A 24292-nucleotide genomic window follows, 5' to 3' on the forward strand; every position below is an offset into this window, starting at 1 on the left:
CAACCCATGCCAGGCAGGTCAGCAAGCATTGCCCTGGTATCATGCCCAAAAGGATCTTGATGCCAACAGTGGGCAGGACCAGCCCATGGCAGAAGCAGGACTGGGGGCAGCCAGGATGGCAGCCCAGGCTCATCAGCTTTCCACAGCTCAGGGAACCACGGCTCTAATTTCTAATTCCAGTTCCTCAGCTTGTTTTCCTTGCCCCGAAAGATAAAAGCCAGCAGATGGCAAATGCCATGGATAAATTGTCACCCAGATTAAAGCACACTTCCATTTTCGTTATTTATCCCTTTTCACCAAACAGACACGCACACAAACAACAGCAAAAAGGCCAGTCCTTGAAAAAATAAATAAATCTTGTCTGGGAGCAGCTCATAATTAAAAATGCATTATGGAATTTCTTGAAGATGAGTTAGACTGGAGATAGCACAGGTAGTGATGAAGGCAGCTTATAAATGGCCTCTGTCAAGCAGAAGAAAGGTTATAAAACTGCCATACTTCGTGCTTAAAAAAGAAAATCAGTTTTCTATGTGAGCAAAATGCTGTACATATTAATAAAAGCTCAGGAGACCCTGGACCTTGTGTTCACTGAGACCGGCAGGGTCCTGATGGGAGATGGGCTCCTGAGCCTTGCTCACTTTGGCTATTTAAGAAGCAAACAGGGACAGCAGAAGGGGCTTTAGGGACTCCTGGCTCACTCTGAGCCATCACAGAATCCTAGAATGTTTGGGTTGGAAGAGATCTCTCAAGACCATCCAGTTCCAACCATGTGCCATGGGCAGGGACACCTCCCACTGTCCCAGGTTGCTCCAGCCTGGCCTTGGGCACTGCCAGGGATCCAGGAACAGCCACAGCTGCTCTGGGCACCCTGTGCCAGGGCCTGCCCACCCTCATAGGGAAGAATTTCATCCTAATATCTAATCTAAACCTCCCTTCCTTCAGTTTAAAACCATCATCCTTGTCCTACCCTGCTGTAAGGCTCATCCCCATCTTTCTCCTCACCTCTTACAAACCCTGTTCTGCTTCCCTACAACAGCAGCATCAAAACTGCTTCTGCCCCACCTGCAGCCACTGGGATGTGCTGATCTCTGTGCCAGCTGTCCCTCAGATCCCTCACCACCTCCTGTGCCGTCAGCTCAGGTTTGCAAGTTTGCAAACCTCAGCACCATCCTTGGGGACACCAGGTAAGGGGAGAGGGGAAGGCACAAGGCTTTTCCATCCAAAGGATCCTGGCAGCAAAGTGCTCTGGAATGGGATGCTGTCCATCCTTGCAGAGCAGACAAAGGTCCCAAAGACCTCTGGAATTAGCAGCAGGAAGCAGCAGAAGACCTGGGAGCAGGAGCCTTTCCAGATGCACACACAGAACAATGGAGGAGGAGAGGACACTGAGAACAATCTGTGCTTTCCAGAGCTACCTGGGAAGCAGCACCAGGATGAGTGTTTGTGTATCTGCAGCTACAGCTCTTATCTGCCGTGCTCTCCTCCTTGTCTGCTGTAAGAGCAGAGCAGAGCTGTGCAAATTGGCAGAGAGGATCTCCCTGGAGGGCACGAGGAGCTCTGGCTGCAAACAGCATCTCTGCTCACAGCATCCTCCCCTCTGCTGCTCTCCCCACACCCACAGGGATTGGGGGGCCAGGGCTCTGCCCAGGTTCCCTCTGGAGCTCCAGTGGGATATTCCAGGGTGCTGAAGGCAGCTGGATGGGACTGAGAGGCAGCAGGAGCTGCAGGAGCACAGCCAGAGGATCAGTCACAGCTGTCACTTAGAATTCTTGCCTTGGCACAGACCCGTGTGCTGAGCTCAGCACCTTCTCCAGCCCACAGAGGAAGAGGATGGTTCTTTCCCTGTGACTGGGTTAGTGGGTCAGCAAAGCCCTCCCTCCCTTCCTCCTGCTCTGCTTGAGGCCACCCTTGGGATATTCCTCCAGTTTTGGCTCTTAACCACCACGAAATGTGTTTCCTTTCAGTTCATAATTGCGCATCCTAATAGTCATTAATTACAGCAGGCAAATAGCTCAGCACAGCTTTTGCAAAAGAAAGCACTCCTGTCTCTCCACATCCATCCCTGCTCGGAGCAGAGCTGGCTCCCCAGTCAGCTGCAGCACGGAGCTCTCCAGGGACAGAAAGCTTTGGGAGTGAAACCTCAGCATGCATCCCTGCTCAGGAGAACCAGGGGAAGCAGCAAACTTGGCAATTTGTACTGGCCAGGCAGCACCAGCCTCTCCATGGAGGGTTTTGCAGGGATGGATAGGCGGATGAAGCAATTACAGAGCACAATAAATCACAGAATGGTTTGGGTGGGAGGGGACCTTAAAAATCAGCTCAACTCCCCAGCCATGGGCAGGGATGCCTCCCACTATCTCAGGTTGCTCCAAGCCCTCTCCAGCCTGGCCTTGGATACTTCCTGGGGCAGCCACAGCTTTTCTGGGCTTATAAATCTTTGTATCACACCTCCTTGCCCCTGGAGCAGAGCATTTCCCACTGGGATGTCCCACCACTAGATCAGAGTGGGGGAAAACCGAAGTCCATTAAAGTGCAACTATGTTCTTACTCACAGGAGTCAGAAATGTCCATGGAAAAAGGCAGTTTGTGCTAATCCTCACTCCCTGATGGATCAGCTTGGGCTTCTGGATGGGCTTGGAAAGCCAGCACTCACTATGTACACAGTGCTTTTATAAAGGAGCAGATCTGTTCTTGCTGACATTGATTTGCCTGGCTTGGGCAGCAGAGAACCAATAATTACGGTGAGTTTTAATCAATGCCCCATCAATTTAGGTGCAGTTCAATTTGCAATCTGCCTTGGCAGTGACACAGGACGGGGGGCTCTGTTGGAAAATGATTACAAAATCAATAAGCAGCTGGGTCAATAACTCTGTCTGGGAGAACACGGGTGGCACGTCCCAGCCTGGTGGGAGGAAAGCTGGTGCCCCAGCAGTTCCTGGGCAAACACCTCTGCACACCCTCATCCACACATGGATTTATTGAGCCACAGAGGCAAAGGGATCCCACACAGAGATTGAAAAGGAAAAGCAGTTTGTGGTTTACCATGTTAGACTCATATTGCATTCACTTCCAATTCCCAGCTCCCTTTATCCACGGAGCTGACCAGGAAATATAGCTGAGAGCTTGGGAAAAGGGTTTGGTGCTTGATCCATACTAGGGAGAGGAAAAGGAGACCTGGGGGGAGACTCCAGCTCGTGGCCTGCTCAAAACCCAAGGAGAAGCTGTTACCATACAAATATAATTCCACAATCCTGCAAATCCACTCCATCTCTGCAGAAATGAACTGATTTCTCTGTGCCAACAGACAGCCCTGAAAATTGCTCTTGGCACTGGAAAAGAAAACTCTCTTTTCTTGTTGTGTGTTAGCACTGATAGCACAGGTCCTGAAGGCTAAACATGACCCTCAGCTCCAATGCTCTGACCCTGCTGCTGCCAAGGGCTCTGAGGAGAAGGAGCCACCAGCAGCTCCATGTGGTTTGGCTGATGGCACAGTTGGACACCAGCCCATCCCCTCCCATCCCAGAGCACACACAGGTCCTTATTCCTGTGATTGCAGTCAGCAAATGAATTTTGAGTACTCCCAGGGAATGGATGTGCTGAATAGGAAGCGCTATTTTTATCTGTTGTTTTGCAAAACAGGCTTTTTTCGCTTTTAAATGACATCTCCAAGGTGACACCACAGAGTGGCAGATTTGGCAGGGCCTGATGCTACATGCCCAAGGAATTACCAGATCCAGCTTCACCAACACACAAGGGCTGTAGTTTGGAACAAACTGGGATGCACCTGTGCCCACTGTGACCACTGCTGTCACCCCAGCACAGTGTGTGGCACCTCCTGCCACCAGGACTGGGCACAGCTCCTCTGCCATCAGCACCAGCAGCATCCCCAGCATGGCCAGAGCAAACACAACAAGAGCAGGATGGTCACAGACATCTTTTAAGAAAAATCTTTTCCTTAGGATTTTTCCTCCTGAGAAGCTAAGAGGCCTCAGGAACAAAATGTAAACAATGATTATCTGCTGCTGTGGAATGCAACAGGTGCATCTGTAATTGGCCCATGTTGGATGTTTCTAATTAATGGCCAATCACAGTCAGCTGGCTTGGACAGAGAGTCTGAGCCACAAGCCTTTGCTATCATTCTTTCCTTTTCTATTCTTAGCTAGCCTTCTGATAAAATCCTTTCTTCTATTCTTTTAGTATAGTTTTAATGTAATATATATCATAAAATAATATATCAAGCCTTCTGAAACATGGAGTCAGATCCTCATCTCTTCCCTCATCCTAAGACCCCTGTGAACACGGTCACAGAGGATCACCTCTGGGGGAAGGAAACAGAACCTGTGTGAGACTCTGCCTTAGGAAAATAAATACCTCACCGAGCCCCTGCTCATGTAAAGTAAAAAAGGAGCCTTTGCTCACTTTCTCGTTTGCAAAGCTCATTAGCAGCAAAATGGGTGAGGGGTCACTGGAAGGCAAATCATTCCTGACACAGATGCCCCAGATGGGAGCACATCCGCTCTCCTGCACCTGAGCTGCCTGCCAGAGCTGCTCAGCTCAGCTCCTCTCCTCCATTATTAAGTTTAAAAAAACAGAATACTTTATTAAGTGTTTCTGTAGAGAGTAAACTGCCCTTTTTGTTATTCCACTCTGTTTTCTCAACAACAGCAGCCTTCTAGTCAGAGCCTTCTGTGTCAGGCGCTGCAGGTGATGCTCTGGGTACAGATGAAGGGAAGCTGCCACCAAACCCCACTCCCCGTGATGCTCCAGGCACCATTCTCATACCTGGATGCCTCCAGAAGTGAGACCCAGGACCCCAGGCTGCATCCCCAGCACTGCTGGCCTGGGGCAGCACAATCAGCTGGTGGCTCAGTGCCACAGAGCACTGAGGAGCATTTCCACAGGCCTTAATGACCCCCCTTTGTGTGAGTCCTCACCGAGAAACCTCCTCAGCGTGAGACAAAAACATTAATCCCAGACACTGCTAAGGTACAGCATTTTAATGAGCTCCTGTCTATGCAATGGCATGTGTTTGTTTGCTTGCTGGAGTTCAGAAATGATACAAATGCAGTAAACCCCTCTGTGTCCATATATATATATATATATATAAATATATATGGACAATTTTAACTTATTCTGCCTTGTTTTCTTGACCCAGAAAGCCCCTGGTGAGCAAAGCTCCTCAGCAGCAGCAGGACAGAGCCTGGCTGTATGCTGCTCAGTTCTCTGTGTGTGAGATTTATCCCTCCTCTCCCAATATTTGGATAAAACAGGGCCAAAATGCTGATTGCTAAAGGGCTCTCCAGAGCCTCCTCAGGGCAGGGATGTCCCCACCAACCCCAAAACCATTCCTGACACCTCACTGAGGGGGGAACATCCTTCCCAGAGGGGAACATTACAACCATTTTCTGAAATAACAGTCATTATCTTCCCACTCTTTCCCCCCCTCCTTCCTTTTCCCCTGCTTCCTTTTCCCTTTAAAGATCATCAATCATTATTTTAGCCTCAGAAAAAATCAAACCCATCTGTCTTGCAGGCTCCTCATGCTGCTTTTGCTTCTCAGCCTGGTCTTGCTGTGAAAGTGGGATGGGGGAGATGAGGCAGCATCTCCTCACCCTGCTCACCATTCCAGTGAACTCTGAGAGTCACTCTGTGTGTGTGTCTTCACATCAGTACCAGGAGGGAGGGATTTGTTTCAAGCAGCTGGCGGGATGCCTTGCACACAGGAAAAGGTGTTCCTGCAGCAAGGAAATCTGCTTCCCTTCCACAAGTCACCCACAGCCCGTTTTGGGGTGTGCTGGCATATCCTGCCTGTCAGGGCATTGTCAGTCACAGCAGAAGCTGGCACCTCCAAAAACCTTCAGGAAAAACAGAAATTCAACCCCTGTCCCACCTGATTCACCCATCAGGTTGTGCCCAGCCACGGCCTACAGAACAAATCCCATATCCCAAACCAACCCCACAGCCCCAGCCAGCTGTGATCACACACTGGAGCATCGCAGCCTGGTGAGGAGCAGAGGGGCATTGGCCAAGCCCTCAAGGAACACTGCTGAAAAAGCCTCTAATGGAGAAAACAGAGCTTTGATTTTCTAAACACGGCTTTTATCATCCAAACCTGTGCAGGCAGAGACCTCCAGCTCACCCTGATGCTTCCTGAGCTGTTCCCCTTGTTTTAACCAGACACCCTTACCCACGAGGTGCAAAGCAAAGGCAGGTAGATGGTTTGCTCCCACCCACCACCAACACTGACCCCAACAGCCTCCTCCTCTTTCCTCCTCAAATCCCATTTTCAGCACAGGTATTTACCTGGATTAATGAGAGAAAATCCAAAACCACAGGTTCCTTGGAGGGGGGCTTGCTGTTGAGCTCAGGGGGCTTCTGCTTCCAACCACAAAGTGCAAAAAGGAGTCCGCTCCTGCTCCTGGGAGCCAGTGAGACTTTAAAGGGATTAGGAGAGCCTGGTTTCCTCATATTACCCCCCTGGTGTGCATCTCTCCCATAATTAGCTAGGTGCCTCTCAAGGCAGGGATGGGTAAGTTTTTATTTTTCAATGAACAATTGTCTGCCAGAAAAATGCAGATTTGATGAAGCTTAAGTGCTTTGTGGGATTCCATCAATTACATCTCAAAACTCATTGGGAAATTAGGAGAGCATTTAATTTTGACAAGGTTGAAATGTTTTGGTTTCCATCACCTAATTTTGTTTTTATTTCAGGCTGTACACTGGGATAAGGCAATATAAAACAAAGCTCCAGATGATAACGGTGGAATTAAACATTTCCCTCTCCTTTATAGAAAGGAAATGTTTTGAACCAAAGTGTTTTGGTATTTTCATGTATGTGAGGGATTACTGCACAGCAATTTGGTTTTTGCTGAAACTCCCAATCACCCCATTTCCCCCCAGGAAAAAAAATTCCTCAGCATCATCCACATAATTTTAAAGAATCTCTCCATGTCTCTAAACCACTTTTGAGTGGCTTCCATAAATGTCTCCCATGCAAAACCATGGCACTTGTGCTGGAAAGAGGAGTAGAAAGCAGGAACCACTGCTCTGCTCCTTCATTTCTACTCCCATTTCTCCCCAAATCGCTTACCCTCCTAAACTAAGCCATTTCTCTGCCACACTCTGCAGCAGTGAGGAGCAGCCCATCATTCTGAGGTGGGAGAGAGCAAGGCAAGGATTAGCCCCAAACAAGCTGTGCTAAGGCTTATTGCCTGTGTGGACCATGCCAAATTCCTCCTCCTTCTGTGTCTAAAGAGGCTGGAACCAACACCACACCAGTGTCACTGCAAGCCACAGCTTCATTAATGACTCTCTGGTGGATGTTCTCCCTCCTGCATCCTGCTGAGCCAAATCCCCTCCTTTGTGATGGGCTGACACCACCATTGCAGGGAGGAACAGCTCAGGTCATTCTTGTAGGCTAACAGCACTGTTTGCTTGCTCAGACTAGAAATAAATCTCTGCCAGAGGCACCTGAGCCTGTGAGGAAGAGCAGGGTTTCATGTCTGTGCAGAACAGCACCCAGTGCCTAGGCTGGGCTCCCAATGTGGGATGGCTCCTGGAGCTCAGCCCTGCTTTAGCCCTTCCACATCCACATGCAGCATGCTTGTCTCTCATTTGCACTCTAATGTGACTTAAGGAACTAACTCAGCATCCTCTGCAGGCACACAGATGCTGCAGATCCCTCAGCCCACACCCCTGCCCCCCTGCTGCAATCAGGCTCTCACAGCTTAATCAAACAAGGATTTAATTCTGGTAATTCTTGGCCCAGGACCCCGAGGTGCCTTCCTCACCCCCAGTGAGGCAGCTCACGCCCTTCTGCTGCTCCAGGTGCTCCTCACAGTGAGGAGACCCCATCGGGCTCAGACAGCTGGACCTGCTGCTACGTCCTCCTTCAGTGATACTGAGGATGCCAAAATGCACTGGGAGAGAACAGAGCACCTCCTTGCCCAACTCATGTGCTAAGACCAAAGCTCCTGTTCCTTTGGGGAAAAAATCTCACCTATCTTATTTTCAATAAGGCTGCAATCCTGCCTTTCTAGGCTCAAAAATGCACTTGGTCATGGGATAATAAATGGAAGCAACCCCCCTTCTCCTCAGGTGGTGAGAGCACTGGCACCAGGGAGCAAAGCCAATCTGAGAGACAGCTGGGGAAACCTGAATTTAAGCCATGATGCAGGTGTTTCCTTCAGTCTCTCAGGGCAAATTCACAGGTTTTCATCTCAAATTATAAATCACCAACACATGAGGGTTAAACATTTTCCCTCCTTCAGCATCCTCCCTCCAGGCTGTGCAGCTACCACAGTGCCAGCAGAAAAGTTCAGCAATATTCCCTTTATAGGATATATCTGAATTATTCCTCTAGCACGCTTTCTCCTGGTTTGCTGTGATCCCTGAAAGATGGTGCAAAACACACATGGGACTCAATGTGTGGAGTCACTGGATTCAGAGAAATTCACTGGGATTTGGTTTTCTTGGGAAATCCCCACAGCTTGACCAGATCCATCAGCAGATCAGGAGTGCAGCAAGAAAAGGCAGCATAGAAGAAGGTTTCTAGAGCTGTTTGTGTTAGGGCTCAAACACAAGGCTCCAGATAGCCATGACAAGGTCTTGGCAAGGTTGCAGCTGACAATTCTTAAAATCACCTGAATAAAAAAAGGCCTCCGATAAGAAAAGAACTGCAGAAACCCTTAATGCACTCATGCCATCTACTGGGTGCACACAAAACTAACAGAAAACCACGAGATGGGGGAAAAAGGGATCCCATTGGGGTGGGCAGGTGGGGAGATGTCACCCCTATGGGTGGGAGCCCTGCTGGAGAGGTTTCAGGGTCTTCAGGTGATGCCTAAAAATGAGGATTTTAACTGAGCAAAGCAACTCACTCATTTGTCCTCAAAATCAGCCCAAGGAGAGACAGCCCAGCTCCAGCACAAGCAATCCACCTTTGAATTTTCAACCAGGACCTTTTAAGGCCAAACAATTAGGTGATGGCAGAGCCCACACCACTAAAATCCCAGAGATAAATACATCCCAGTCCTTGCAGAATTACTGGAAGCCGTACTAAGGGCATGAAGGAACTGGTAACAGATGATAATTCTACATAAAAGGAATAAAAAATCTTTGAGATTTGTGCTGCTCCCTGGTTGAGCCACTCAGCTCCAGCTCTGTGGTGTATTAATTGCTTACAAGGCTGCATGTATATTTTATGCTCAGTACCTGCCTGGAACATTTGTTGGATTTAGCCTTGATTGATGAACCACTGATTATATACTTTTGTGGTCTTCAGCAAATTAATAAACTGTTGACTGGTAGAGATTAACAACATGTCATGATTTGTGAATCTGTGTCCAGAGTAAAGCTGGAGCAAACCTAGTGCTAAAATTAGTAGGCAAATGCTCCCTGAACTCTATAAAAAGAGGATAGCTTAATTAAATTACATCCCGATATTGCCCATAGCACTTACCAAATTGGCAAATTGAGTTCACAGCAGTTCAGCTTCAAAACTAACTGACATCCCTGAAAATCTGCAGCACATGACCCCATCCCTTCTTGCTCTGGAAGCCCAGCTCACACCCAGCAGGCTCCAGGAGCAGGGATGAGGAGGGGCAGTGCAAGAATAGGCAAAGAAAGTACCAGAATGTCTCAAACCGAGCCTGTGTGAGCTCTGAGCTCCACTCCCAGCCCCTCTGATCCCACTCAGCACCATGAGCACCACCCAGGGCTGGGGGCAGTACTACCAGACACCCATTAGGCTTTTCCCTGGACAATGGGAGCATGGAGCACGGTCAGAAACGTGGGTGTGGGAACCCAGCACATCCCTCTGGCTGTCCAGCATGGCCAGGACCCCTGCCAGGGGGCTCAGAGACCCTGGCACAGAGCCCAAAACACCTGTGGGTTTCATTATGACCCATGGAGCAAATTACCAACCTTAGATGAAGATCAGCAAGCCACAATAGTTCAGGTAGAATAATAGTGAAGTTATTATGGGGTGGAAAAGTAGATTTTGGGGTTTCTGGTATGGAGGTTCAGGAGGCAAGATGGAGGAATCTGGGTGTGTCCAGCCTTTCTCCTTCTTCTTCTTGGCCTCCATCTTCTGCTGTGATGTTGGCACTTTTGGATTGGTTTAGAGTAGAAGCTCACTGTCTAACATAGGCAATAGGTATTGGGAAGTAATTGTAAATATTGTACACGTAGTTTTTAGTATTAAAGACATCACACTGCCCTGGGGGCAGGCAGAGTGCCTGGAACTGTCCTGCTGGATGGACCTCGGCAGGGCAGCAGAAAGAATTTTATAGATAAGGAACAATAAACAACCTTGAGACTGAGAAATGAAGAGCCCTGACTCCTTCTTCAAGTGCCAGGCTGGGAAAAGAGACTTTTAACAATCTTGGGGTCACAGCAACCCAAAAGATCCCGAGACATGGGGACAGCTCCTCCTCACACCTCTCCTCACACCCCACCTTTGCCAACAGGTGACCAGCAAGAGGTGATGAGAATAAAACACTGCACAGGGCTGGGAAAGCTGGGAAGCAGCATGGGCTGGGGAGTCCAGAGGGAAGCAGGGAGACAAGGGCTGGGGTGGGATGCAGTGGCTGTCCCCACACACCCCTGGGCTCTGCTGTGCTCAGGCTGGCACTGGGGAGCTTCACCCCAAGGCTGGAGAGGGATAGAGATACCTCGTGCTCCTGCAATGGGGAGAAAAAGGGGTGAAGAACACAATGGGGAGAGACTGTCTGCTGTCCCCATGTGATGCACGGCCCCAGGAGCCTGCTCTGATGCACAGCATGAGGGTTCCTGTGTCCCCAAGTGTCCCCTGTCACCCACAGGCAGGGGAAGCCCTCCAGGAGAATGCTCCTGCTGCTCCTCCCTTGTCTCCTCACTGTACATGCTCCATTCTATTTAGACACAGCCTCAGTCAGGCATTACAGAAGCTGGGCTCTGTTTTCCCCAAGTAACACGGTTTTCCTTTTCTGCCTCTCCACATGCCACCACTAGGACTGTAATTTATTGACAGCTTCTATCTTAATATGTCCTGACTTTAAAAAGAGGCACCACTTCCCAGAGGCGTGAGGTGATCAGAGCCCTGATTGCTTCTGACAGTGCCTGGGCGAGGATATTGGCATTCAGAGCAAAATAACACCCAAAAAATGGGGAAAAACACCCCAAAAAAGGGAGAAAACACCCCAAAAGACTAGAAAGGCAGTTGTTACCTGGAAAAGGGGGTAAAGAAAAAAAATAGCAATGGGAAAAGAAAGGAGGAAGGGGAGAGTAGCATCAAGTGGGAGGCGGCACCAGGTTGCTGGTGACACATCAGACTGTCATGCTAAATGGCCTTAACAAGCAACCTGAGAAGGGGATAATGAAAACGCCTCCCCCCCGGGACAGCACGGCTCCAGGCTGACCTTTCCCAGCTGCCGTGTACAAACATCTTCAATAAATAAAGAGACACTTACCTCCTGTCTCTGCTGAGACAAGAGGGATGTGGAGAGGGGACCCTGTCTGCCGTGTGAGGGGTTCCAGGGGAGCAGTGAATGTGTGGTGGAGGGGATGGTGGAGGGGGTGACAGTTCTGGGGTCACCAAGGCAGGCAGCGCCTTCAACAAAAGACACAAAGGGATGCTCCAGCTTTGCCCCACTTCCCAAGGCTCTGCCCTGTGTCTGCATGGATTCACACAGGCTCCTCAGGCAGGGAAGGGGTGGCTTTGATGTCTGGGTGAGGTGCTGAGCTCTGCTGCTCCCAGCTGGAAGCACAGCAAAACCCCTCTGGGCATCACCAGTGCCTGGGAACAGCTCCCTGGAACTGTTCACAGCCAGGCCCTGGGTAACCTGGTCAGCGGAAGGTGTCCCTGCCCATGGCAGGGGGATAGCACAAGATCACCTTTAAGGTCCTCTTCAACTCAAATCCTTCTAGGATTCTATGATTCAGAGCTTTGGCACACACATCCCCTCAGCCACAGGAAGCAGGAGCAGGTCACATCTCCTTCTGGCTTGTCCCCAAACCAGAGGACAGTCCTGAGGACCCTACAGCCCCAGTACCAAACCCAAAGCCTCAGTATGTACCCCACAACCCCAATATGTACCCCACAGCCCCAATACCAACTCCACAGTCCCAGTATGTACCCCACAGACTCAATATATACCACACAGCCCCAGTATGTACCCCAAAGCTCCAACACCTACCCTACAGCCTCAGTATGTACTTCAAAGCCCCAGAATGTACCCTACAGCTCAAAACTTATCCTACAGCCCCAGTACATACCACAGAGCTCCAGCACCTACCTTACAGCCCCAGCACTCAGCCCACAGCTCTAGCACCTAGCACACAGCCCCAGTACCTATCCCATAGCATCAGTACCTCCTCCACAGCCCCAGTACCCACCTCACAGCCCCAGTATGTGCCCCACAACCCCAGCACCCATCCCACAGCCCCAGTATGTACCCCAGAGCCCCAGCACGTACCACGCAGCCCGTGGAGTCCACCTTGCGGTCCGACACACACTTGAAGTTGCGGGTGCAGCCGCCGTTGTTGCGGGAGCAGTCGCGGACGGGCCCGAAGGAGGAGAGCAGGTCATTGATGGTCTCGAAGTAGGTGGACAGCATCGCTTCTTCCCTTGGAGAGAAAAGCACCGTTAGGGCTGGCAGGAAAGGGCAATGCACAGAGAGCTGCTCTGCTAAAACCCCTGCTTAGAGATACCGAGCCAAAGAAAACTTCCTGCGAAAAATGTGTATTTTTATATTTGCTTTTTTCACAAATATTAAAATGAATATTGTATGTGTTATGTTAGAGAGTGATGTTGTATTAATTTTCTTCAGCAGTATGTTAAATATAGTTTTAGGTTATAACATAACGTTAAAATAGAAACTATGCTATGTAAGATACTTTTTTTAAGAGAGGATTCACAGCGAGTAGCAGCCACAGGACACCTAAATCTTTCAGAGAAAGAGAATTTATTGCTCCATTATCAGAAGCAACTAACGTCTTCCTGCCTCACTCAGCCCTGAAGAGCAGTCAGGATTCAGAGGAAGAAGTTGATTCTGACCAGACAGAATCCTTTGTTTGAATGGAATTTATGCATCATGTATGAGGTGTATGAATTTGCAACAGGTGATTGTTTTTAAGGGTTAATCCTCTGTTAATGTGTGGGCTTTTTTGGGCTTATTTTACCCAGAAAGAGGTACCCAGACTGCCCATAAGTCTTTGCTTTTATTGTCTCCTATTGTCCTAAATCCTAATTGTCCAAATTTTTATTTCTCTAATTATATTCCTATTTTTAAAACCATTTTATTACTATTAAACTTTTAAATTTTTTTAAACAAGTGATTGGCATTTTTCACACTTCCCAAGGAAATTGGGGGTTTGTGATTATGCAGTACAATGAACTTGCTGCATAACTTTGGCATCCTTCACAGAATCAACCAGTCATGGGGTTTCAAAGATACCATCCACCAGTTTTATGCAGATTAGCAACTGGGAGATGCTTTATTAGTAGCATAGAGCTGGGTGTGAATTCAACCCTACACTAGACAACAGCAAATCCAGAGCCATAAAACTCTTCTTGAATGTTTCATAGCTGGGCAAAACCTCCTTGAGCATCCAGATCCCACCACCCAGCATCATCATCATCACCCACATCCACCCCAGTGACACTGCCATGTCGTCACAGGCCCCCAGCCAGGTAATAATTAGCATTGACTCCATGATTCACAGAAGACTGATCAATCTATTAATTATTATGAAACCCATTGGTTTTATAGATAGTTGTGATACACCCGGACCTAATTAGTCCTCCAGTCCAAACACCACCTCCATTGGCTAATTAAGAACATTAAGAACATTTGTTTGGTAAACAGATCTCCATAGCACATTCCACATGTGGACAACAATAAGTGCAGCAGGTTAAGTTAAGAATTGTTTCTCATTCTTTTCTCTGATCTCCTCACAGAACAATGCCTGGGAAAGCTGTGTTTCTCTCTGTGGCCAGAGAGCTGCTGCCACACTGGCAAAGCTGGAAAGACACCTGGAACTTGGCTTTGTGCTTGCTGGGATTGTGGAGCAGATAACACAGGGATGGGTGCAGGCACAGCTCTGCTGCTCTGCTCCAGCACATGATGGGCAAAGCCCCAGGCACTGCTGTGCTGTGACACCCTCCAAGCAAGCAGCATGAGCACCCCGGAATAATTCCAAGGCCCTGTGAAGCCTTGGGAAGCTCCCAGCCCTGCCTCTCAGAGCTGCACACACAGCAGATTTTGCCTGTGACAAAGCATTCAGGCACTCTGCCTTCTGCTGGATTCCTGCAAAAGGAACACACATGCTTGTCAAGAGCTTTAAGCATCTCCAACATATTTTTTTTTCATCCTCAAAGCACAGTTTATATGTTAACCAATACCCACAGTGCATCCTGGGCAACAGAGCCCATCACCTGACAGGAGAGAGACAAAGTGATCAGAGAGGGAGGGAGGTCACAGAACAAGGCACTGATGGTGACAGACTTGACCTCCACAGGCTGTTTATTAGATCTTTACCCACAGCAGCCTGCAAATTAACCCTGACCCCTCTGACCTCAATACCCCTGAGGCAAAGCTGGGAGTCACAGCTTGGTTTACTCCCCTTGAGCCTCTCTCCTGCTCAGCCATCAGCACAATGACCCGATGCCCATCTCTGCTGTCCCTTTTTGGGGCTGTTTAATGTGAAAATAATCTGCCTGGCAATGAAACAGCACTAGAGGAATATTCATCAGCCCTGGAGGGCCACGGTGGTGCTGCCTGGAAGCAGCCCTGCGTTCTCTATCAGCAGAGGGCCCCTGAGCTCACACGCCGTCACACTCACGCACACAGCCCTGCCAGCACTGAAATCATGAGTCAGGCATTAAAAAAGAATATAATGCGACTGGCAGCCAAATGATGAGATTTTAAAAATAAATCAATTGCTGTGCTGCTTTGTCGTTTTTTGTTTTTCTTTTTCTTTTTTTAATATTTTCCTCCCCTAAATTTGCTTTAGGGTATAACCAAGCTTTTTCCCTGCAAACTCAAGGGCTAGAAACTCCTCAGAGACCAAGCCCAAATAAAGCCCTATGCAGGATTGACAGCATGATTGTTTTTTTTAGATTGAGGATTTCAAAGCAATCACAGGATTCCAAAAGTTGGGACTGTCAATAAGGGAAACACCATTAAAAGCAGTGAGAAATAGTAAATTGGCACATGCCCATGGGCTGGGGTGGATGAGTTACCTCAGCACTGGGGCAGCTCTGTGCTCACTGTGGTGTCCCACATAGCAAATTCATGTCTGTGCTGCCATCTCTCACCCCAATTAATGCTTCCCAATTAACTTTTCACTGGTAGCAATCAAGCTCCTGACACTCTCCCTTTCTTGGCCCACCTCCTAGATTTTCCAGCATATTTGGAGACGAATCTCCCTCTGTCCTTTCTTGGTCATGTTTCAAATCTCTTTAGAGGCCGTTTTCTATTAGCACTCTGTTTCCTCCAGGATCTGCAGCTCCTCTGAAATGAGGGAGTGAGAAAGGCAGGATATATTAGATCAGGGCTCATATTTCTGCTGGAGAGATGGGGAGGGGAGGAAGGAGATATTATTTACTAACTAACCTCACTGTTTATTAATGTAGGGAGAATTATTTTAGAAAAGCCAAAACCAACAAACCGTGACAGCTCCCCCACCACCCACCCCTAAAGCTCAGCCCCATCTGGTCCTCCCAGGGGGTTTCTCATCGTGGGTGGACAGCAAGGAGAACCATGATCCCATCCTCCCTCCTGGCTTCTCCACTGAGCCACCACACAACCCACATGACTGGAAGGAGAAGGTGAGGAGCTACTTTAGGTGGTGGAAAGGAGATTCTGGGCTGGGTCCTTGCACAGGATTGCTCCAGAGAGACAGAATTCTGTCAGGAGACATTGGCTCATCCCACATGGCACCAGGCTGGGGCTGGCAAGGGCAGCTTGTCACGCTTTAATTAAAACTTGGAAGCACAAAGCAACCTCCTGCCCTGGGGAAGGCTGAGGATGGGAATGGGAAACTGGCTCTCCAAAGCCTGGCATAATGGATGACCCCTGCCAGAGCCCAGGAAGGGCTGGCGAGCTGGAACGAGCCATTAAGCACATTAAAATATTAACCTTGCTGGGAAGCGTTCAAGTGCCACCTGTGAGAGGAGCAGGGTGAGGGCAGAGCTCTGCAGGATCAGTTCTGTGTGGCCATCATTCCATTAGGGGAGCTTCACTTCAACACAGAGCCCTGACAGGGGCGGCAGCTCATGAGAGCCTGGTGTGATGCTCAGAGCAAGCTGGGAGCAAACTTCACTTTCATCTGCCTCTGGAGGGGCTGGAGGAGCCAGGCTCAGTGCAGGCAGGCACTGCCAGCCTCAGCAGCTCCTTTTAATTGTGGCAGTGAAGAGCAGTCATTAATTACCTGCCTTCTGACACGTGGCACGGAGCAGATCATTTTCCACCCACACAGCTCTGCCAGGGACCCCTGCCTGCCCTTCCCTGCCCCTGTATGGGGCTCCTACTCTCATATCCCAGAGCCAGCCTGTCACTATAGCACTCCAAAGAACACAAGCACACACTACTGTTCTTAAGGTGAAGGAAAAAAGGGGAGTTTATTTTTTGACTCTAACGTTTATAGTTTTCTAAAAGTGACAGCGGATTGGAGGGTGACAGTGCCACCTCTGCAATGACACTGGTCAAACCAACAGTTTATTAACTCTCTCTCCTTCTACAAAGGAATGTAAAACAATGAGTAATTTACAGAAAGTGTGTGAGAAAGTTCACTACAAGAATGTCAATGTCAGAAGACTCAGAAAATCTTAAAAAACCAGGGTGACATCAGCAGTGCCAACACATGGATCCCTGCATACTGAGGGCGTACTGCAAAACTCATAATCACATTTTTTTATAATTGTATATAACCCATAAAAGGCAGGGGACACTTGGGGAGGGATGGCAGCATCTGGCAAGCACTGCAGGGAGCCCACTGGGGACAGCCAGCCCCACCATGGCCCGGGTGCCAGATTAGACCAGCCCTGATGGATGAATCACCTGCCCTGCAGTAACAAGCTGCCTGCAAAAGAACAGCTCTGGCTCTGCATCTCTTCCAGTGAGTAAGCCCTGGATCTGACAGGGAGGGATGGAAGGACAAGCTCTGTGTCCTGAGTACATTATGGGACACAGGGAAGCTGCTGGTGGCCCTGGCTGGATCCAGGTGCCAAAACCAGGGAGCAGGCAGGACTCAGCACCTGGGGAGGATGGGGAAATCCATCAGTGACCCAAAAACAGGTCTTGTCCAAAAGGGAATTTTGGAGAGAGCAATCTAATTTCTGCAGCCAGATCCTCTCCACAAGCCCATGAACATCTATGAACACACACACACACACACACACACACACACACACACACACACACACGCACACAAACGTTAGCTCTCCAGCTCTCCCAAAGGCACCTGCAGACACCCAAATGATATAGTTATAAATGAAACACACACTCCCCTCACTGCCAGGACCCTCTGAACACACACCCAGAATCAGTAAAACTCAATTTATTATCAACATCTCAAGGCACAAATGTCCAGCATGGTGCAGCACAGCTGGGCTCCCCTCCTGACCCTGCTCCCATCCTCACACAGCCCCATTCCACCTCCCACCACCTGCACTTGCCTGGATTCCCTCCGAAACACTTTTTTCCACTCTCTCCCTTTGTTCCAGGTCTCCTTAATGAAGCAGATTCACTGACAAATACCGCTGGGGGTTATTTATTCATGAAATACCAACACCGAGCAATTCTCAGAGCCTCCAAAGCACTCATCCCAGAATAAGCTCCAGAGCTTTGCAGTGGCTCTTCTCTCCAGCTCATCCTGAAGGGGATTAGTGGGTGTTATCCAACTCTGCTGCCCCTTTTTATTGCCTGCTAATGGTTAAAGACTTCAGTGCCTTACAGAGTTCACCATCGATGAGAAAAATAAAGAAAAGAATGTGAGCTGGAGACTAAGGCAGTGCCATCTGCTCCCTGAGCTGGGTTTGGAGAGGGATCAGGGTGGGAACTCGAGGTTCAGGAGTTTCTAGAGACACAGCACAGGGTGTGATGCTGTGTCACCTGCAGCTTCAGCCAGAGCTGCCCAGCACAGCCCAGCCACGAGGGCTCATGCCCAGCACCTTGTGCTGTTTCCTGCTTCTACTGAGTAGGGAACTTCAGAGCTGCTGCCCTTGCAAACAGGACAGAGCAATTTTCACCCAGATTCTGCATTTGTCAGCCCAGCAGCTGCCTGCCTGAGCAATTCTGAGCAGCTCTCCCATGATGCCCCAGAAAATTCATCACAGAAATGGGCACGAAGGGTGAGCAACACACGGATGCCAGATGAGGGTGTACTGCAAAACTCATAATCATATTTTTTTATAATTATCTATAACCAATAAAACCCCAAGCTGCAGCTGCAAAGCCCAGATTCAGAATCAAAGAATTGATCAGCACATGGGACAGGAATCTTGGCTGCAAGTGGAGCCTTTGGAACCCCTTGGTGCCATCACCTGCAGCCCCAGCACTGACGCTGGCTGGGGGCTATTTACAACCACAAACGAGATGGGGCTGCTGTGGAACTGCCTTGAGCTGTTTTATTTTCCAGCATCAGTCTCATTCCATGGTTATGACAATGGGAAGATGCCACCAGCTCACATCCCAGGCAGCAGACCAAGAACTTAATGTTACAACTTACTTTAAAAGTTTTTTGACCAATCACACAAAGCAAAAGCACATTGACAGTAGTTCTATCCAACCACCATAAGCACATGTGCCTTTGGTTAAACAATGTTTGCTTATTTCAAATACAATACCTGCTTGTGAGCCTTAAAACACAACACACAGAGCTCCATTATTAAGCTTCAAACTTCCTAATATCTTGCTAGATAAACTTTCTGCAGGTTAGAGAGTTATTCCAGACAAGTGTTAATACACAGATCATTGTTTTATTTGCCCTTGCTTTTCTACATTTTAAATAACTTTTCTGCTGACCAATCTCATGGCTGCTGCTTAGCTCCAATAACAGTTCTGCTGTCCCTGAGGCCTGCCTTTTGCAGCTTTCCCAAAACCCTCTGATTTTGTGGATTCCCACACAGCACATGGCATTCCTGCCCTCAGCAAAGGCAGAGCCGCCCCTTCCCCAGGAGAGTCCCTTCCCAGGACCCCCTGCGTGTCACAAACATTCATTTTTGGTCCCAGCTTCTGTGCCCTGGGGGTGATGATTTTCTTCACATTTTAGACACTCAGCCAAGGCAGCAAGAGAAGAGGATGGGAAGTGCTCACCGCTGCTGGATGGCCAACTGAAGATGCTTTCCAAGTTATTTTTAGTGCTTTTAGCACTTCCCACACTCACACTACAATTCCAGCTGGGTCTGCTGCACTACAGGCTCAGCTGTTCTGTACTGAGAGCCATGCAGTTAAACACCCAAATTATAATGAAAATGTAATAAATGATCACCTGAGAAAACTGTTCTCTGATTTAAATGCAACAGAATATGTTTTTTATCTGGGATTTCTGTTACGCTGCTCATTCTAATCTGCTTGGATTCATTCATACACCAGTCCTAAGGTAAGGAGGAGGATAAGTGAGGAGGTTCAGGTTAAGGTGAATCTTTCAATTTTTATTCTGCCTGTAGCAAGAGACCATTCTCTCTACAGCCCTTTCCTACATCCCTACAACATTTAATCATGGATCACAGAAGGGTTTGGGTAGGAAGGGACATTAGAGCTCATCCCATTCCACCCTGACATGTCAGGGACACCTTCCACTGCCCCAGGGTGATCCAGCCTGGCCTTGGGCACTGCCAGGGATCCAGGGGCAGCCACAGCTGCTCTGGGCACCCTGTGCCAGGGCCTGCCCACCCTCACAGGGAAGGATTTCTTCCTGACATCCCTATCTCTGGGGAATGCAGCACCCAACTCCTACAGCACTGAGCCAAGCAAGTCCATCCCCACACTGATCAAGCTGGAATGCTGTGGAAAAGTTCATGTCCATCCCCAGCATTGGAGGAGCACATGAGGTGGTGGCAGCTTCTCACCTGAACACTTCACAGCCTGAAACTTTGGCATGCTGCAGCTCCTGCCTTTAACCAGGTGTCCCAGTGCTGTGCCTGCATCAGATTTATTAGTTCATGTAGGAAAAAAGTGATTTTTCTGCCCACTACACCGACAACCACTTTTCAGCCACTGTAATAGAGCTGGAAGTTTTGAAGCAAAACCACTGTGCAGGTCCTCAGCTGGGAGAAATCATCCTCACTTGAGTGACACTGGAGAAGGCATTTCAACGGTGCTGTGCTGACATTCCACAGCTGATGAGCTGCTTGCTATAAATTTTCTGGGTAGTCTCGCTTCTTGTGGCAATACTATAATAAACACTTGCAAAAACGCTCTCCCAAAAACCTTGAGGTTGAAAGTGTGAAAAATTCCCCACCAAGCATCAATAATTTGCTGGAGATTCAATAAAACCACCCCTCCGCCGGAGCAGTTTGAAGCTCGCTTCTGCAAGCAAAGGGCCAGGAATTTAATTACAGCAAAGCAAAGCAAAAAAAACAAACATACTGGGACAAAAGTGAGCTGGGAAAGCACATCCCAAGGGATGCTGGGGTTCACAAGGACCCTGCACCTCACTGCAGACCCCTCAGAGCCAGCACAGCTTTGCCATGTGAAGGAGCAGGGTATCACAGAGGAATTAAACTAGATAGTTTTAATTCTGAGTATTTTCCTTGCTTCAGGGAAGGTTGTGGCTGCAGTTTCAACCCTGCACGAGCCAAAGGAAATGCAGGAGGTGCTGGCTCAGTCTCCCAGGCAACGTCAGTGCTGGGAGGGTTAAGAAAAGGCACATGAGCCTTCAGAGGGATGGCAAGGCACGGTCAGGAAGTGTGTTGGGAATTGCACGTGCTGGTACCTGCTGCAGCCTGTAATCCATCCCAAATGCAGCAGGATGCATTCCCAGTGTGCTGGATGCTCCTGTGTGCCAGGAACCTCAGCAGCAAAATGTGGGGTGGGGTTGGATGTGATGGAAGAGGAGTTCGGAGCACTGCAGATGCGTCAGGAGCCAGCACATCCCTCTGGCTGTCCAGGACACTCCAGACCCCTGCCAGGGAGCTCAGAGACCCTGGCACAGAGCCCAAAACACCTGTGGGTTTGACTATGACCCGTGGAGCAAATTACCAACCTTAGATGAAGATCAGCAAGCCACAACAGTTTAGGTAGAATAATAGTGAAGTTATCACGGGGTGGAAAAGTAGATCTTGGGGTTTTTGATATGGGGGTTCAGGAGGCAAGATGGAGGAATCTGGGTGTGTCCAGACTTTCTCCTTCTTCTTCTTAGCCTCCATCTTCTGCTGGGATGGTGGCACTTTTGGATTGATTTAGAGTAGAAGCTCACTGTCTAACACAGGGGATAGGTATTGGGAAGTAATTGTAAATAATGTACACTTAGTTTTTAGTATAGAGACATAACACTGCCCTGGGGGCAGGCAGAGTGCCTGGAACTGTCCTGCTGGATGGACCTTGGCAGAGCAGGAGGAAGAAATTTATAGATAAGACACAATAAACAATCTTGAGACTGAGAAATGAAGAGCCCTGACTCCTTCTTCAAGCACTCGGGCTGGGAAAGAGACTTTTAACAATCTCGGAGTTGCAGTGACCCAGAAAGGCCCCGAGATGCAGGTGTTCTCAATGGCACAGAAATCCCAAAACAAGCACATGAGGACAGCAGCCAGGAGGAAACCCAGCACTGCCAAGCATTGTGTCCCCCTTGACCACCCAGCACATGTGATGGGCACTGCCAGGGGCACACCAAGGTCCATCAGGCATCCAGGCACAGAGCCATCACACTGCCCTGGGCACACAGAAAAGGTGCAATGCATGGAATTATCGGTGATGCCAGGACAACCTTAATGCAGTCTCCAATAATTTTTCCTTTGATGAAGGTGTTGACTCCAAGACCACATCCAGGAGGGTTGTCCTAAGGACCCATGTCTCCCCAAATGCCAAAGGTGATGGTGCCAGGCTGCAGCCAGGAGCTCTGGGATGCCTGGAACAGTCCAGAGGGGTTCAGGCATCCCAAAACCCACCCCTGGGTACCTACAAACACCCACAGCTCCTCAGCCCCCTGCAAATGACTTCCTCTGCAGCCTCTCAGTATCTTGTTTTCTCTTCCTTGGAGGACACATAGCTCCTACTTTATTGTACTCTATCCAGGCACTGTTCTGCATGCACAATTACTTAGCTCCTCGTGGCTGGCTTATGCTTTACTCAACACCAAGAAGCAGCAGTATTTCACAACAAATAAAGTGATTAAGTTCCCAATCTCCCTCTTATCATTCCCATTTTACAGACAGGGAGCCAAGGCACAGGCACAGCGATGTAAAAAACATCCACTCAGTTACGTGCACCAAATCTGAGACATTTAGATGTGATTTTTCAGAGTGCTTAGCATTAAATGACACTTTCCCTGCTCAAAGTACAGCTCTCATTGACTTCAGCTGAAGTTTTTACAGCTTCACATTAATGCAGATCATTCCCAGAGCAGGTTCATCAGCAGTGCTGAGCGAGGCAAAGGTGAAAAAGTAGGATATGATCATGTCATTAAAGAGGATTCCATAATGCATATGCACAGAGGGGCTGCCTGAAGGCTGCACAGCAAACCAATCCTGGCACTTCCAGCTCTGGAGTTCTGCAAACTTGATAATATTTGTTAAACAGGAAATGTTGGGGGTTTTATTCTGGGCAGGGAGGAAGGTGTTCAGCCTGGACAAAGAGGATATTTTCCAGCTGTAGGATGCAGAATCATTCCACCTTTGGAGGGCAAAGCTCTCGCTGGGGCAAAATCACCTGGGCAGGCTCCTCCCTGAGTGCCCCCTGCCCTCCCACTGCTTGTCCAGTGTTGGGGAAGATGAAACAGGAAAGCCTTATAAATATGATTGTCTGGCAAAAGATTTGGAGAATATGGAAATTATAAGCGAGACTGAAATGAAAGCAAGCTTTGAGACACCTCAGTCACTGAACAACTGGAAAACAATGGTGTGGCCAGCTGAAGGTGATCCCCTTTTGTATGAAACAAAAAGGGATCTCTGCTTGCAGACAGGCCCAAGGGTCAGAGCTGACTCTACAGCTTGGCAGAAGGGGTCCAAAGAGGAGTTTGTAGGGTTTAAAATGTAACACAGTATGGTAATGTAATGATTCTTATAGGCTGCATGTAAATGCTGTAGGATTTCTATCTTGTACTAGATTGGTTAGTGAGAATCAGAATATTCAACACAGAAGAAGATTTATGGTATTGGGAACTTCGCCCTCTGAGCTCTTACCCCTTTTGCTCTCTTACCCTTTTACTCTCTGACCCTGTCATCCTCTCTCCCCCTCTCTTCTCTCATTTCTGCTCTGAGCTGTGTTTGGCAGCTCCCAGCAGGGCCCTGCACCCAGGCCCTTTGCAATAAACCCCAAGTTCCAGACCTGGCTGCAGAGATCTCTCGTCTCCATCCATCCTGACCATCCCACCCCCCAACACTCCAACAGTCCAGTATGTTCCATTCCTATCCCCCATTCTCCCAGCTCCCCCAGCAGCCCCAAACTAGGTGGTTTTGGGCAGCTGCTGTCTCTGTGCTCAGAGATGGACAAATTGCTGCTGGCTTTCATGGCTAAAGCCAAACAAGGCCTCACGCTGTGCGCAGCAATTCGAAAAGCAAGTTTTTCAAAAACACTTCTGAGCTGGACAAATTAAGGCAATTCTTTGCCTCTAAAAAGAAAGGCCCTCCACAAAATGCCTGCCTCAATCCTCTGCAACAGTGTTGCCTGGGGGGGGAGAAACAGAAATCTCAGAAGAAAGAAACAAGCAATCAAGCAAAAGGGAGACAGAAGGCCTGAGATTTCTCACCCTGAATTATTACAGGCTGAAAACATCATGAGATGGGTCAGGCCTCTCCAGGACCAGGCAGTGATTGCAGCCCTGCCCAGGCAGGTTCAAACACAACCCAGATTCACCTGGATTCCACGTGACATGGCAAAAACTTGTCATTAATGGCAAAATTGCCATTGAACTCATTGCTGTGAGGAGCTCTGGGCATCTCCTCAGCACCTCACCTGTATCCACTCCAAAGTGGGATGTCACATGCTGGAGAAAACAGGAGCACCCAGCCACCCTCCCTCTGACTTTGCCCTTCCAAGCCATCAGCAAACCAAGATTTCAGGCCCCAGCTCGTTCAGCATTCCCAAGGCATGAGCTAAAGGATTTTCCCATTTAAGCCAGATGTATATTCTAGCCCAAACAGGAACTT

The 24292-nt window shown here is 48.8% G+C and overlaps 1 protein-coding gene across 2 annotated transcripts in view; it reads right to left on the bottom strand.

Moving 5' to 3' along the window:
- Positions 1-24292, bottom strand: part of ASTN2 (astrotactin 2) — a 352662-nt gene that overhangs the window by 150534 nt on the left and 177836 nt on the right. For both annotated transcript variants that reach the window (XM_074556304.1, XM_074556303.1), the window contains one exon: positions 12456-12606. In XM_074556304.1, the coding sequence (XP_074412405.1) occupies positions 12456-12606 (151 nt within the window). The remainder of the gene's footprint in view (positions 1-12455; positions 12607-24292) is intronic.

Source organism: Zonotrichia albicollis, chromosome 21 (assembly GCF_047830755.1).
Source record: "Zonotrichia albicollis isolate bZonAlb1 chromosome 21, bZonAlb1.hap1, whole genome shotgun sequence".
Lineage (NCBI taxonomy): Eukaryota > Metazoa > Chordata > Aves > Passeriformes > Passerellidae > Zonotrichia > Zonotrichia albicollis.